The 14,968-nt window shown below is 51.7% G+C and overlaps 1 protein-coding gene across 8 annotated transcripts in view; it reads right to left on the reverse strand.

Moving 5' to 3' along the window:
* Positions 1-15: 15 nt before the first annotated feature.
* Positions 16-14,968, reverse strand: part of Arhgef40 (Rho guanine nucleotide exchange factor 40) — a 17,809-nt gene continuing 2,856 nt past the window's right edge. For 3 of the 8 annotated variants that reach the window (XM_074068443.1, XM_074068440.1, XM_074068438.1), the window contains 22 exons: positions 13,034-14,267; positions 12,724-12,891; positions 12,472-12,592; positions 11,819-11,915; positions 11,630-11,710; positions 11,381-11,497; positions 10,320-10,415; positions 10,112-10,248; positions 9,630-9,756; positions 8,085-8,207; positions 7,865-8,008; positions 6,403-7,013; positions 6,035-6,269; positions 5,619-5,705; positions 4,690-4,905; positions 3,821-3,991; positions 2,901-3,078; positions 2,014-2,118; positions 1,654-1,797; positions 997-1,127; positions 672-718; positions 16-531 (listed from right to left, as the gene is read on the reverse strand). In XM_074068443.1, the coding sequence (XP_073924544.1) occupies positions 677-718; positions 997-1,127; positions 1,654-1,797; positions 2,014-2,118; positions 2,901-3,078; positions 3,821-3,991; positions 4,690-4,905; positions 5,619-5,705; positions 6,035-6,269; positions 6,403-7,013; positions 7,865-8,008; positions 8,085-8,207; positions 9,630-9,756; positions 10,112-10,248; positions 10,320-10,415; positions 11,381-11,497; positions 11,630-11,710; positions 11,819-11,915; positions 12,472-12,592; positions 12,724-12,891; positions 13,034-14,267 (4,365 nt within the window). In that variant the 3' untranslated portion in view covers positions 16-531; positions 672-676. The other 5 variants (XM_020170566.2, XM_074068439.1, XM_020170568.2 and 2 more) reach the window with 5 other exon arrangements.

Raw genomic sequence — 14,968 nt, forward strand, 5'->3', positions numbered from 1 at the left:
TCCAAGGAGGCAAAGTGTGAGTAAATACGTTTAATATAACAATAGTATAATAATAGTAATTACATAAATAAAGTTTGCAGTTCCCACCCTACTCTCCTTTTACGGTTTGCATAACTCCCATTTTCCATGACACCCCACAATGGGGTCACCAGGAACTCCACTTGACCTGGCAAAGGTGAGTCTTCTCTGGGAGAGCCAGAGGATGGGAAAGGTGAAACAGGCTGCCAGCAGAGCCATGTCCTGGGGCTGTGCAGTGGTGCAGGATGGGTAAGGACTGGAAGAGGCATATTTCCCTGTCTCCAGGGTATGAAGGCAAGCAAGTGTGGCCACTGTGTTCCTGCAGCAGAAGGCACCAAGCAGGGGAGAGCTAGAGATAGCAGTAGCTGGGGGATGCTCTGGTCCTTAGCCCTCCTGTGTCCAGGAAGTGGAGGGAAGGAATTCAGAGTTCTCCTAGTCCTCCATTATGTCCCACTGGCATCCCAGCCTAAAATATGCTGAGAGGAGAGGCAGCAGCCAAGTTCTGGATCTTCTCTAGAAGCCAGGAGAGAAGAAGAAGATGGTTGGGAGAGGGAGGAAGCTGACTCCCAAGCAGCTGAGGTCAGGAAAGAAGGTACTTGCAGGAGGGAAGACGGAAGGTGTACTGGATGCTGTAGAAAGGGGCATTGACTCACCTAGGTCACAGAGGCGTCGTGGGGTCACTCAGGGCTCGGGCATGACTCTGAGGACACAGAAACTGTAGTGAATTGAGAGACACATTCCCTGTCTGAGTCTCTTTCCCAAGTCTGCTGCTTTTATGAAGACTTTTTTTTGCCTTTTAGCTTGATCTCACTTATCCAGGCCTGAGCCAGGAGAAAGGCAGACTGGACAATAAATCTGATCTGTAGTCTCAGCTGGCAGCCTAACGTCACTGGTTCCTCTGCCCTCAATGAATTGAATGATCAGAGAAGCCCCCCCAGAAAGTGACCAAAGAAACCCAGCCTCATTTCAGGGGCTTACCTGCCAGGATAACCCTAAGGTCCCTCCACTGGCCAGAGTGGGAGTGCTGCTCCCAGGGTGGGGGGGTTGCACGCTGGGGCTGTGTCTTGGTCCTGGGGATACATCTCCAGAAGAGTCAAGTGTTTCTGGGGCTAGAGGGGAAGCTCGGATGAGAGCAGGGTATAGAACCCCTCCAGATTACCTTAAGCAACCATGCTGCTCCATCAGGGAAGGAAAAGCTCCATAGCAACAGGAAGCTGTGAGTCAACCATAGCAATCCAGTTGCAAGAGAACCCCCCTACCAAGAGGCAGGAAATTGTCAGCAGCATCATTAGAGCAACCAGGGAAGAAGCGACAGGAAACTATAAGGATTGCCGTGGTGAACCAGGAGGATACAACAGGAAGCTGAGGCAGTTTCCATAGAAACTCAAGGAGAGCTAGAGAGAGAGAGAGAGAGAGAGAGAGAGAGGTACAGAGGAAGTGCTTCTTAGCAAAAGGCTGCTGTAAGCATCACCCTAGCAACCAGATGGAAGGCTCTTTTAGCAATGGGGAAGCTGTATGTGGTTGTCATGGCAACTGGGCTACTTGGCTAGGAAAAGGAATTGCTCAGCAGTGGGCAGCCTGAACATCACCATGGTGACCCAGCTGTTGGGAGCCACCCCTTGAGAGGTGCCTCACCCAGGGAAATTTGCTTGACGTCCAGATCCCAGGCCTCCTCCTCGACGCGGGCAGGCAGGGAGCAGGCTCCCGGTGAAAGACCGGGAAGGGAGGGGCCGGCATGCTCAAAGGATGACACGGCCACCGAGGCCCGGGTGCGGGCGGCTGTAGAGAGTGGGGAGTGGGGGTGGTGGTGGGGTGCTGGTGTGGGAAAACCCTCCTGGCTCCCCGGAACAACTCTTAGTCTCACCAAGGGCTCCCAGTCAGCCCCACAGATTTTGGAGACCCTTCCTGACTTTCCATCATGTTCCCCCTACCTTGTGCTTCCACCATTAGTCAAGGTCTGACCTCTGGCGACACCCCCAGCACCCTGGTCCTCACCTCTTCCAGTGAGCAGGGCACTCAGTGTCCGCTCCCCGAGAGCTTTGATGTCCAGGAAGGGTTTGTTCCCAATGCCCATGGAGACCATCTGCTGTACTCGGAGCTCTATGGAACAGAGACCCTGTTAGCAACCTCCTCTAGCAGTCCTTGGCTCCAGCTCTAACACATCACATTGACTCTTCTTTTTCTCCTTCCCAACTCTCATTCCTTCCTCATTGCTCTGGCATCTCATTATTCTTCCCATTGACCATCATGACATGGATAGTGACAGTAGTCCTTGACTTCTTCCTCAGATTTATGTCTTTTTGTCCTATCTGTCACATCCTGCCCACTTGGATCCCAGGCACCTGACTTTTCTTTTAATGCTCAGCTTCCATCTATCTTAGGTGTTAAGAGCAAAACTCAGATTTTTAACATATCTTAAACTCCTTCTATACATGTCACCTTACTTAATTCTCCTCTATCACACTAACATGAGATACCAGTATTGCATTTTTCAAATGTGTAGAATGTAGTTCAGAAAATTAAAATAAATAAATAAAAACAACAAAACCTCGAAAACCAAAACAACCAACAGAAAATACTAGTCTGGGTTACATAGCAAGTAAGGAGCACCAGTTCTCAATCCCAAATCAAGTGAACAGTCTCTCACGTTCTTTTGCCCAGCCATTTGCTTGCCCAGCAAGAGCTCCCTTGAAACCTAGCTTTCTTCCCATTTGGTATACCTTAGGCAAATTTCTATCTCAACAATTTCTCTTTAGCAGATCTTGAATCTTAAATCATATTTTCTTCATCCTATACCATTTTCCCAAGTAATCCCTATGCTTTCCAGAAAACCGCCTACCGTAACCCTGATTCCAAGTACACCCTCCCTGCTTGCCCAGTACCCTTGTTGTGGGCTGCCTGTCTCCACAGCAGCTGGGCAATAGAACTCGTCCACTTCAGTTTGATCTCTGGGGAGGTTGCCTGCAGAGTGTATGCCTCTCGTGCACGCCGCCGCCGAAACCACAGCTCAAAACACAGCCCACTGTCCCCGATGTTTTCAGTCAGCCCCATGTCAGCAGTCTGAGGGAGGATGGAGGGGAGTGGATGAAGACAAAATAGTCCTGGTGAGGGGGGACCATGTGGGCAAGCGCTACACCTGGCCGAGCATCTGGTAGATGCTTAGTAAAAATTTTCCTGACACCTATCAGGTACGTGTAGCCTTCACCATAATTTATGGACAGGGAAATGAGGCTGAGAGACATGCAGCATCTTGCCCAAGGGCTTACAGATTATTAGTTAGGATTCAAACCCATATCTTTGTTGTTCCAGAGGTAGGCCTTTTACTCTGAAGAGCTGGATCTAGTGTACGAGGACAGAGTTTAGGAACCTTTAGAACCACTCTGCATTGCCTGCCCACAGGACCATAGGTTACTATGGATGGCTATCTTGTTGGCTCCCTAAAGCAAGGGCTCCCTCTTGAGTTCTGTCAAATTAAGAAACATATAGTCCCCTTTCTCCTCATGCCCCAGGATCACCTCTAGCTAAAAAGAAGCGTGTGTTCCTAATGGGTAAGGTCCTCTTCCATTTTGCCTTGAAATGCCTCCTAATGCATGGACTAGAGGGAAAACCCCATGGAGCAGACCAATCACAGGGACTTCTGTCATCACCCGACACTCTAACTTGATGACTGATTATGGGCCAAAGCCTGTTTAGATGATGTAGATTCTGAACCTGGTTTGGGGTTGATGTTCCAGAACATTCTGAGTTCTCAACAAGAGTAGGAATACCTCCTTCTCCCACATACATACTGTAGGCAATGTACCTTAAAAGCCTGCTTGTAAACAAAGGTCTCTGAACCCCCCTCGGAGCCCTTGAGCTTGCTGAACAGGAGCAGATGCTCAAAGAGAAAGACATGGCGAAGGCACTTCTTCCGGCCACAGATGACAGTGAAAGGATCCCGATGCAAGAGCTGTCCCTGCTCCTTCAGATCTATCTGGGGAAAGGAAAAGGAAAGGTTGTTGGCCCAGAAGCCACTTGTATGCATTTCATGGGGAGTAAAAACAGATTTACAGGGCAAGGGCCCTGAGGCACTGATCCTCAGGCAGAGTCAGGAATTGAGGGGAGTTTGAAACGAGGGGAGTTCTCAGCCTAGAATTCATCCATCGGTCACCATGCCTAGCACACTTGTCTAGCAGCACTGTCCTGCTCTGAAGATGGGAAGGTACACTGACTGTATAGTAGGGCTCACAGCCTCTCATAGGGAAGTCTTTGCATATTTGGGGACCTAGGAAGAGAACTAGGAAAGAACTGAGATAGGTCTGTCCTAGAGGAAGCAAGATTCCAACCTGTTCTGGAACCAAATGACTGGGGAGAGGACAGAGAATAAGGTATTCATTGGGTCCTGAGATGTAGGCAGAAATGTAGAGTAGCAGATAGGAAAGGTTAAGATTAGGAAAGGACTAGGAGTGCATAAGGCAGATGTAGTAGAAACATGAACATTGGGCAGGACATACTTCTTTATTTACAAATGAGGAAACGAAGAGCCAAATTCGGTTCAGTGGTTCAATGAAGATCACCCATTCTGTTAGAGCTCAGGACCCTCAGACCTTGAGTCTGGTTCTCTCATCAACAGCCTACACTGCTTCTGAGACCAAAGGGTTTGAGCAGAAGTGACTGAAGCCAGGACCTTACCTCACAGCCTCGCACTGCCTCCACAGCTAGCAGATCTCTGCCACGGGCCTCTTGTTCCCGGAGCAACTGTATAGCAGCTGCAAGGGCCTGGCGCTCAGAACTCAGCTCAGGCCCAGCTTCCCGCAGGAGCTCCTCCAAGAACCTCCCATAATGAGCCAGCTGCTCCAGTGGCTGCTGCAGAGCCCGGGGCAGGCAGGGTCCACCTTCCATGGAGCCCTAGGGCAGGGAAGACAGATGATGAGGGGAGGGGCTGGAGCCTGTGAGGGCCAAGTTCTGGGGGTAGGCTGGGTCCAAGCTTATGGGTGTAGAGGAAGATCAGATACTGCCAAAGGTAAGGCAAAACCCTTCCCTCTAGAAAGCAAGCAGACAGGGGGCCTGTAGGAGATGCAACCATCCTGTGCATCCAGAAGGGAGAGGGAGAGGAACCCAAGTAATAAACCCATATGCAGGGTTTTAGCTTTTGAAATCACTTTCACATCTTTTGACATGAATTCTTTGGTTCTCAGAGCTCCCTGTGAGTTGGACGGTGAAAACTGCCCTCATCAACAAGTATAGAAAATACCCAACACAAAAAGGACTGGTGGAGTGGTTCAAGTGGTAGAGCACCTGCCTAGCAAGCATTGAGGCCGAGTTCAAACCTCAGTGCTACCAAAATATAATAATAATAATAATAATAATAATAATAAAGCAGAGGCCTAGAGGAGTCAAGAGTCTTGCCTAAGCTCCCTTAGGTGGGGACCTAGAAAAGAACCCAGCCTCATCTGGCTCCCAGTCCAATTCTGGGAGTTGATATGCTAGGATATTATTGGTAGGAGATATTCCTGAACACATCTAGTTAAACTTTCTTCCTTGAGGGAGTTCAGGGTAGAGTGGGTTTTAGGTCTTTCCTGCTTTTCTTCTCTTCTCATGAGGGTTAGAGAAAATTTTACCTTGGCCGGGGGACTGAGCACAGCTAGACCATTCTCCAGTTTGTGTCGGTGCTTCACGAACTGGGCATAGAGGTTGAACTGGTCCCCCTGCACCAGTAAAGAAGAGGTAAGGCATCCCTGGTGAGGCCTCTGCAGACAAACCGTTCCTTTCCCCTCATCATCCTCACTGCAGCCCAAAGGAGGAACAGGTCACCAGGGAGCATTCAGCCTGCCAGGGAGTGAAGGGTTCCCTGTGGACAGGGTGAAGTCCAGGCAGCACTTGAGGACAAAGGTTAGTAGAGTGAGAGGGACCCAGAGAGCAGGGCTGGGCTCCAGAGTGCTGGACCTCTCATGGAGAAGGGGGGCAGTGAATGTTGAGCAGGGCCAGGTGGATGGAAAGGGAGCGGACTTGGAAGGAATTTTAGAGGGTCACTCACATGGCGAAGGAAGCAGGCCCCGATGCGCAGGGGGTGGGTGGCGCAGCCCTGAAGCTCCCGCAGAAAGTGTGTCCGATGGAAGCTGCGAAGCCTCTCCCGGGCACTCAGGGCAGCGGCCCAGGTGCCCCTAAGCTCAGGAGTCAGCTCAGGCCCGGGTGGCGGTGCCGGCTCACTCAGAATGGTCACATACTCTTGTTCACAGGCAATCAGTTCAGACACCAGACGCTGCTGGGCACTGCAGGGACAATCAGAGCAGCAGAAGTGTCACCTGGGCATGGAATGAAGCCCCTACCCCCAACAATGTCATCTTCTTTAACTGCTGGATAGTTGGGTCTGCCTCTTGGGCATTAATCCAGCTGAGTTCTCACCTGATGCTTCGTTTGCGTTCCATCTGGGGGGTGCCTATTCCCCAGGGGCCATCTGGCCCCCCAGCCCGGCCCAGCAGCACATGTTCCCGTGGTGAGCATGTCCTGTCTACCACCTCGGTACTGGTGACTTCCAGGCCTCGGATCAGCACAGTCCTTGGGGGCCTGCCATTTGCTTCTGGAGCAAGTTCAGGGCCCTCATCCTCGTAATCCTCCCCACATGGGGCTAGGGAACAATGGGATGGGGCTGCCCATGGCCCAGGGCTGGTGGGGAGCAGCAGGGAGCTGAGGCTGGGTGAGGGGCTGTGAGAGCCCCACTGGGTCCCTGCACTGCTGGCACTGTCTGTCCGTTGTCGCCGGTGGCCCCGAGGACTGGCTTCCTCTCCCAGCTGTTGCTGGATCCTCCTTTCCAGCTCTTGGCAGCGAGCCCGGCAGTGACCCCATTCTCGCAGGGCTGCTGGACTGCCCAGGTCCAGGGCCAGGGCCCGCATCTCTTGGAAGGTGCCGGCACTGGGCTCTGGGGCTCGCCGTAGGGCTAGGGCTGCCAGCACGGCCTCACGACCCAGCCCAGCTACTGCTAGCCGAGCGAAGCCCTCATCCACCCACTCATGTGCCTACAAAGCCAAAGGGGATGGAGATGGGAGAGAAAGGGTGAGGACCTGTGCCACCCCCAAATGCATCTGACAACAGCTCTTACTTAGCCTCTTGCCCATGGTTCCTCAATACCTATCACGCTCTATCTTCTTACTGTACCAGCAACGCTGCCTAACCAGGTCACTTAGAGATGGTATGAACGACAGAGGAGCCAGGTATAGTTAGTATTTAGACAGAGAGTGTAAGTGGCAGGCTGGAACTGAGTGCTTTTAGATAGCTTCAGCATCCTTGAGAGGTAGATGCTGATGGAGGCACATTCAGGTTTAGTTCCTGTTGCAGGTCATTCAGCAAGTAGGAGGCCAAACTAACAGTCAAAGCCAAGGAGACTGGCTCCCTAGTCCCTGCTTTCTTCTTTTTAAGGTACTGGGGATGAACCCAGGCAACTGCTCTGCCACTTGAGAGCCACACCCCAGTTCATTTTTTAAACTACTTTCAGTTTATTCAAAATAAAAATACACATAGAATTATGAAAATATAGGTTGATTATTTGCACTAGGTAAGTCAGTGCTACTTTGCAAGGCTTGCAAATTGTTTTTCAAGTATTTGAAGCTGATCTCTGTCCCTTAATAAGTACACCAATATAGTGAATATACATTGGGTATTAATTTATGGAAGTAGCTCTCTGTTTACTTTGATTTTGGGACAGGGTCTCAATACCTTTTTGCCCATGCTGGCCTTGAACTTGTGATCTGAGGATTATAAGTGTGCACCACCATGCCCAGTCACCCCTGCTTTTAATGATTTACCCAATCAGCCCTTCAAGGCTAAAGTGAGGAAATGGCGATACAGAAGGCGGAGGCTCTGTACACACCTGCTGGAAGAAGCGTTGCAGCCGCAGGGCCCGATGGAGGCCACTCTCAACCTGCTCCAGGCGCTGTTCAAAGACATCCACGGCCTTCTGGGAAACAGTGTCCTCCTCCAGAGCCAAGGCCTCCCGGGCCTGGGCCAGGCGCTCCTGGAAAAGGGAGGCTGTGCTCAGGCCTGGGTTTCTCTCCCAGTTAGCCTACTCACAAGCCTCTTTTCCTTCTCACCTGAACTTCAGTGCTGAAAGCCCGGAATCGCAGCTCTGTCTCCTGCAGTGTAGACAGGGATTCCCCAAGCACAGTGAAGCTGGCCAGCTGCTCCTCCCCTGGGCCTGAGAGCCACTGCAACACCTGAAGCAGACGGAGCAGGGAAGCAGGGGCCCATGAAAGAGAAGACCATGAAGTGACCTGAATTTAGCTCCAGCTCTACTACCCCCATCCACAGGGAGGGGTTTAGAGTCAGGGCTAGGCTGAGATGATGAAATGGATAAGTCTGGCGAACCAAAGGCAGGATGTGGGTCAGCTGGGTAACTGAGGGCCAGGAGAAACTTCACACTTACTGTGCCCTGACACTGGACTGCTAGGCAAGGGTCCCAGGCACCAGGCCTGGAGATAACCCAGAGGTGGTTACGTGTGTAAGAATGAATGTGTGGCTGGCTCTGGTTGCCTATTATGAGGTTATAGGAACTCTCATGCTTGCTCTGAGATGTTTGACCAAAAAGAGATGGTAATTTATTTCTCTGAAGAAAAGGGAGAAGCTGGGATGGGGCAGCCTGAGGACAAGAAGTCTGAGAATGTTGCTAACAGTCAGTGCCAACAATAATCACGTTTATAGATTCTTTGCTGATCATCCTAAACAAACAATTAACAAATGTTAATTATTACCATACCCATTATACAGATGACGACTTGGGAACTCAAAGAAGCTTCATAACTTGTCCAATATCTTACAAGTGGCAGAGCTAGAACCCAAGCTAAGCCCTTCAACAGGGTTTTAAGTGGAGAGGGCCAGCTAGTAGGAAAACAAGCAAACAGTAGGAGATGACCCTTGGATACTGGAATAGAGGATTGTTGTTTCTTGCAACAATCCCGAGAAACAAAAAGCCTTGACTCCCCTTTAGCCTTGACCCCAGGTGACCCTTCCCCTGATCCATGAGGTGTGCACTCAACATGCCTGGGGCTAAGGAGGAACATCTAGATTTCAAAGCCCCCTTTACCCTATATGATATGGTGGAGAGCAAATCCTTATGGGGTTCTTAACCCCAGGAGAGAAGAATCAAGGTTCGAAGAAGCCAGTTTTATTCCTGAATCTTTCCCACAATGAGGCCTGTGGTTGCTCTTAGGGGCTTCAAATGTCCTCTCCTTCCAAGGTGAAGTTAGGGCCTTTCCAGCCTCCAGTTTGCCAGTTGAGGTAGCACTTGTGACAGTGTAGCTGAAGAGTCAGTATCAATAGATACCTATTTATGCTAAGGAGATAGGCACTCCAGAGTCAGGCAGCTCTTTCCAGAATCCTCTGGGGGACAGAGCATCTTTGACAATCTCTAGGGATCCCTGATCAAACACAAATAGAGGCAAGATGGGCCTCTCTTCTTTGCTGATGCTGAGAGGCTCCTGCCCTCTTGTTAAATCTCACACTTACTATGACCATCCTGCAGGGGAGGTGAGGAGAGTTCAGTCAGGCTGGAAGAAAACCATTAACGCAAAGCATCAGCAGAGAAGGGGTACCAAGGCCAGGCTCCAGGCTAAGTAGGGGCAGCACGGGGTCCCACTCACCTGCTGGAGTTGGTGCAGGCGTTGCCGCTGCTCCTGCTGCTGCACGTGTAGGTTGGAGAGGCGTACGAGCTGGTGGATGGCCTCATCCACCTCCTGGTATAGCATGGCTGGGCCTGGGCCCTCCAACCTGGGGAAGGAAGGGTGGGAATGAACCTATGACCTTGTCAAGTCCCTCAATTCTGTCTCTGAACCCCCAGCATTGTGGATCAGAGCATGGGCCAGACTCAGACTGTGTGGATTTGAACCCTAACTCCATTTATTGAATTAGATTGCCCAAGATATTTAACATTTCTGATCCTACAAATCATCATTTTGTAGTTGTAACTAGAACACAGGGATATTGTGAAGGCTGTAAGTGCAAAAGCCTGACATTCTGCCCACATATATGTACAGTAAGAAAGCTCTGGCAGCTTGGGTTTGCTGCAGCCCTCTGCCTTCTCACCCTCCCACTCCTAATGCCTCTGCACGCCCAGCTCTCATACTTGCTGCTGTGGGTGGAGCGCAGCCTCATCAGGATGGCTCCTCCATCCCTCTGTAGTGCTGTCAGCCGAGGGTCTGCCAGCACCTTCTGAAGGGGCTCCGGCATTCCCCCCACCTCCTGGGGACAGGGAGCAATAGACTGTTGGGGCTCCACTGGACAGGTCAGTGCCATCCCTATCCCATCCCTCACTGCCCCATCTCTCTTCATACCTCTCCTTCTGGCTCTGCTGCTCCCTCAAGCTCCTCAATGGCTTGCCGTACAGAGCCTAGCACACCTCGGCACAGGCTGCATAGCCTGGCCACTTCCTGAAACCCACAGGCAAAGTGGAGTTGAGGGTCAGGGTTTAGGACAAGGAAGAAAAGCCCTAGGGTGAGGGTGGGGCAACACTGGACACTTTTAAGATAGGAATGCTGGGCTCAGTGACCGACTTGGTTGCTTACTAATTGTATGACACTAATTCAGGTCCAGAAAACCTGCACCTCATTTTCCTTAGCTGTAAAGTTGGAAGTACAAGAGGATTTTGTGAGTTTTAAAGAAATGATACCAGCCCAGCACCTGGCATGGGCCTGGCACATTGTACAGCTTAGTAAATGTGAGTTTCCTTTTCCTCTGTTTGCATTGGGCCTTTATCCTGCCAAACTCTCCTTTCTGCTTTTCGGGCTCACTTCTTTTGATATATAACATAAACTGTTGCAAACCTGCTGCTCATACTGGGCTTGGATTACGTTTATTCCCCTATTCCTGAATACTCACAGCACTTAAACTCATAGGGTCGTGGAAGTGCTGGGCCTTTAGAGATGACAGCACAATTGCTGCACTTTCCAGATGAGGGTCCTGAGGCCCAGATACTGATGTAGGTAGTAGTTATAGAAAAAGTACCATTTCTGGAAGTGAGGTAAAGTAACTTGTCCAAGGCTTCATGGAACAAAAATCAACCTTTCAGTTCTCAGCTTTTTCCAGAAACCTAATATTATCTTACATTCTTCTCTAATAAGTTGTTTCATGACTTAATCTCCCATCAAAACATAGGTTACTTAATGCCATATTAAGAATTTAACATACTCCTCTCATGCCTCCCCAATAGCTTGTTGTGCAATGTACAATATTTTGTTTATGGTTGGTGAGCAATAAATATTTTCAGAATTGAATGGAATGAAAAGCACTTCTTCCCAATCCTATGGTCATGTCTTGAATCTGTCCTCTCCCCTAGAATTCCTCAGCTGGGTCATTCCTGGCTCCCAGGGTCCTGTGTGGTAGAGGGGAAGCTCACCTGATGTATCTCTACCCAATGGCTGGGAGAGGGGTCCCTGTGACCTCCCAAGTTCCACTGTAGCTCCTCTGGCTTGGCAACTCTTTTCAGATCATTCTCTGACAGAAGCTCAGCACCCTGCAGATATGTGAAGGCATAGGGTTTCTGCCTGGGCACCCAGGAATTCATAGAGCAGTCTGGGTCACCAGCCAGCCTCTTTTCCTCTCTCCACTACTGATGATGGACTAGGTAGGAGTGAGTGGCTCAAACCTGAAATCCACAGAGTTCAGTACGAGGGGCACCATGGACGAGAATCAGCAGCCGCTGAATGAGGGGAGGGTCTCCTGAATCCTGAGGGCAGAGAACAGCCCTCATCAGTGGGCACTTGGGTAGCCTAGGAATGGCCACTAGAGTAGAGTGAGGATCTAGGGAAACAGCCTGCCTGAAAGGGATGGTTACCTGAAGTTGACTCAGGACGGGCATGAGTGCTGGAGGCAGTGGGGGCGCCTTGCGAAGGTCGAGCAGGACAGACAGCCCCAGTAACTGTAGATCAGGCCTGTGGGGGAAGGGAGAGCCAAAGAAGATGCAGTGTGTGTACTGGATAGATAGCAGAGAGGTCAGGGCAGAGGCACAGAGTCTGATTTAGTGTTGAGTTGTCAGGACAAGTCAGTGCCTGGTATATCTGGGAAGCAATGGACAAAGGGCCAACATCTGGGATATTTGTCTAAGAGGTGGTGGCCTAGCAATCCAGAACCTATATTCACACGGCTATGGAGTCAAGGGGCTAAGGCCTGGAAAGAATTCTGTGGTTTGGAATGGTACGATCCAATGCCAGCCTGTAGGATGGTGCCTAATAGGTACTTGGTATTGAATGATTGAATCAATGTCCTGATGACCCAGGTCATGTTGTGGGTCATCACTGTTGAGTGTCATTTTGAGGATCAGTGAAGATATCCTGGAAGTTACGGGCCAGTGAGGTCAGAGGTCAGTAGCTTAAAAATCTGAGGGTTGGAGGAGGAGGTATCCTAGAGGTCAGAAGGTCAGTGCCCAAGGAGATTCGGTCCTCATGACTTGGAAGGCTAATCCAGGGTACCAAGGCAGGTGGCAGTTACCTGAGAAGTGCGTGGAGGTAGTGAAGTGCAGCATTCAGAGTGTCTTGGGAGGGTGGGGGCTCCTCGGGAGTGCATGGTGGGGTAATGGTCAGCAGAGCTCGTCCACTCTGGTCCACCCCTCCTGAAGACATAAAATGGCCAGGCTGTCCTGGCTGGGAGCAGTCCTTGGCTACCTCCCTTCCACCCTTGCTTCTTCCTAAGCCCATCTCAACTGCTCCTCTTTCCCCAAGCCCCTTCCCTTTACCCACTGACCAGTCAGAACGAAGAATCCAGATGCCATCAAGTCCCAAGCTACATCAGGGCTGTCAGAGGTGGAGGCTGGAGGGGCCTCTTCTGGGGTGCTGTCTCCTTTTACTTCCTGCACTGTCTCCAGGGGCTGTGTTGGGGGGTCAGACAGGAGTGCCTCTGGGCCTGCAGATCCTGCACAGACACAGATAGAGCTACAGGCTGAAGTGAGGGTGGGTCTGGCTGTTCTGCTCCCGGCCTAACCCTTGCTTCTCCACCCACTTCCCCAGGCCCAACCTGTCCTGGCCCTTGCCCCTGGGCCTCAGTGTCATCTCACCTGCTGTACACGCCAGGCGTGAACCCTCTTGGGGTTCTCTCTCTCTGGCCCCCTCTTCTGAAGGCCCACAGGCTTCTAGGGATCCAGGCTCTTTTTCTTCAGATAGTATGAGCTCCTGTTTTGGCTCAGATTCTGGCTTTTCAGAGCTTTCATTCTCCTTAACCAGGCTGCCTTCTGGAAGCTCATGTTTATTTGGTGAGGGCAGATTGACAAGGGCTTCCTGGTGTCTAGTCTCTTCCTTGTCCTCAGGGCTGAATGGGGCACTGTCTCCTCCTCGGATAAGAGCCCCTCTGCCTGCAGCTCGTTTCTTTCTCCTGTTTCCTTTGCCTGTTCTCCGAGGAGTACCAGGTGGTCCTTCAGCCACCTGGCCTGCTCCTCCCCCAGCCTCCCCTGGCTGAAGGGGGCAAGATTCAGAGGCTTCCCCCAGGGCCTCTGCTGGAGGCTCGGACCCTTCCAGTACTGCTGCCTCCGGGACAGCCTGAGCTCCTGGGGGAGACCCAGTGCTGCTCCCCTCGCCAGGCGGGCGTGCCCCATCCTGGTCCCGAGGTCCCAGGCCCTTCTGGTGCATCCACGCCCGATGTCTCCGGTGCCGACCCTTGCCTCCAGCACTCTTGCGGGTAGGTACTGTCATGGTCCTGGAGGGACCTGAAGAGCCCTCAGCATCTGTAGGGCTCCCCCTTGCAGGCAGTGTCACCTCCAGTAGCTCCACGTACTCACCCTCTGGTCCTTCTGCAGGAGCATTGTGCCCATCCCCAGGACTCCGGGTGCCTAGCACCTCCTCAGAGAGTGGAGGGCTGGGAAGCCCTGGGGGTCCAGATGGCAGTCCTGGGGGCAGTGTGCCTGGCCGATGTCCAACCATGAGGCCCCCTTTCTGCACAAATCGTGGGCAGATGAGCTCAGCCCAGGGCAGCCGCTGAATCCCAGAGGGTGCAGACAGTAGGCAGGTGCTGAGACGACCTGTTGGCCGGTCCTTGTTGATGCCTTGTAGCCACTCAGGTGTGAATAGGTAGGCACAGGCCTCACTGGGCACAGGCAGCTCCTGCACCCGCCCACCCCCTGGGGCCAGACATTTGAGTGCCAGGCGAGGTGACTGGGCTGCTGAGGGCACCACCTGTAGGTAGAAGTCTCCTGGGCGCAGCAGCTGCCAGGGCAGGGCTGCTAGCTGCACCACCACCTGCTCGTGCAGACAGAGGGGCCAGCCCTCGTGGAAGAACAGGAATCCACTGTACTGGGCCTGAGGAGAGAGGTGGGGGCTGCATTCAGGCTTCTGCTGAAGAAACCAGCGGAGGGGGGTAAGGGAGAATGGGTCTATTTGAGGCCGTCCTGGCCTCATGCCTGGTAGACTTTAACACCAGGGCAGAGGGAAGGGAGATCTTGGGATGTTCATGTAACAGAGGAAGGGATTAGAACCCGTCAGCTTCCTTTGGTAGTTGGAAGCTTCTCTGGGAATCTAGTTCCATGTGTGGGAGGGTAAAAACCCAATCATTACAAAGACCTGGCCAGCAGATGCCAGTGTCTTGGAGGAATCAAAGACTCTTAGTATTGTATCTGTAGAAGTGGAGAGCTCTGCTGAGTCATGGCTGAGAGAGTATCTTGAGACATTCATATGAGTGGGAAATATCTGCAATTGGTTCTGGAAGGCCAGGGTCTTCTTGGGGATTGTTTGTTAGGGGTCAATATTTCAAAGAATATGAGTGTGCATGTAGCTGTTAATATGATGCTCAGTACCTCTGAGGGTCACATTCTGTGGGAGCTCAGCAAGCAAGGCTTAAGTGACCCTGTGGGTATCAGTATAGGGGAGGCTACTTCTCTGGGTAGGAGCCTAGCTCGGCTAAAGTGGGGCGGTGATTCTTACTTAGGGGAGGCAAAACAGGGATGAACATGGTTGGTGGAGTGGCTCAAGTGCTAAGAGTGCCTGCTTAGCAAGCATGAGAC

The sequence above is a fragment of the Castor canadensis genome, chromosome 3 (assembly GCF_047511655.1).
Source record: "Castor canadensis chromosome 3, mCasCan1.hap1v2, whole genome shotgun sequence".
NCBI lineage: Eukaryota > Metazoa > Chordata > Mammalia > Rodentia > Castoridae > Castor > Castor canadensis.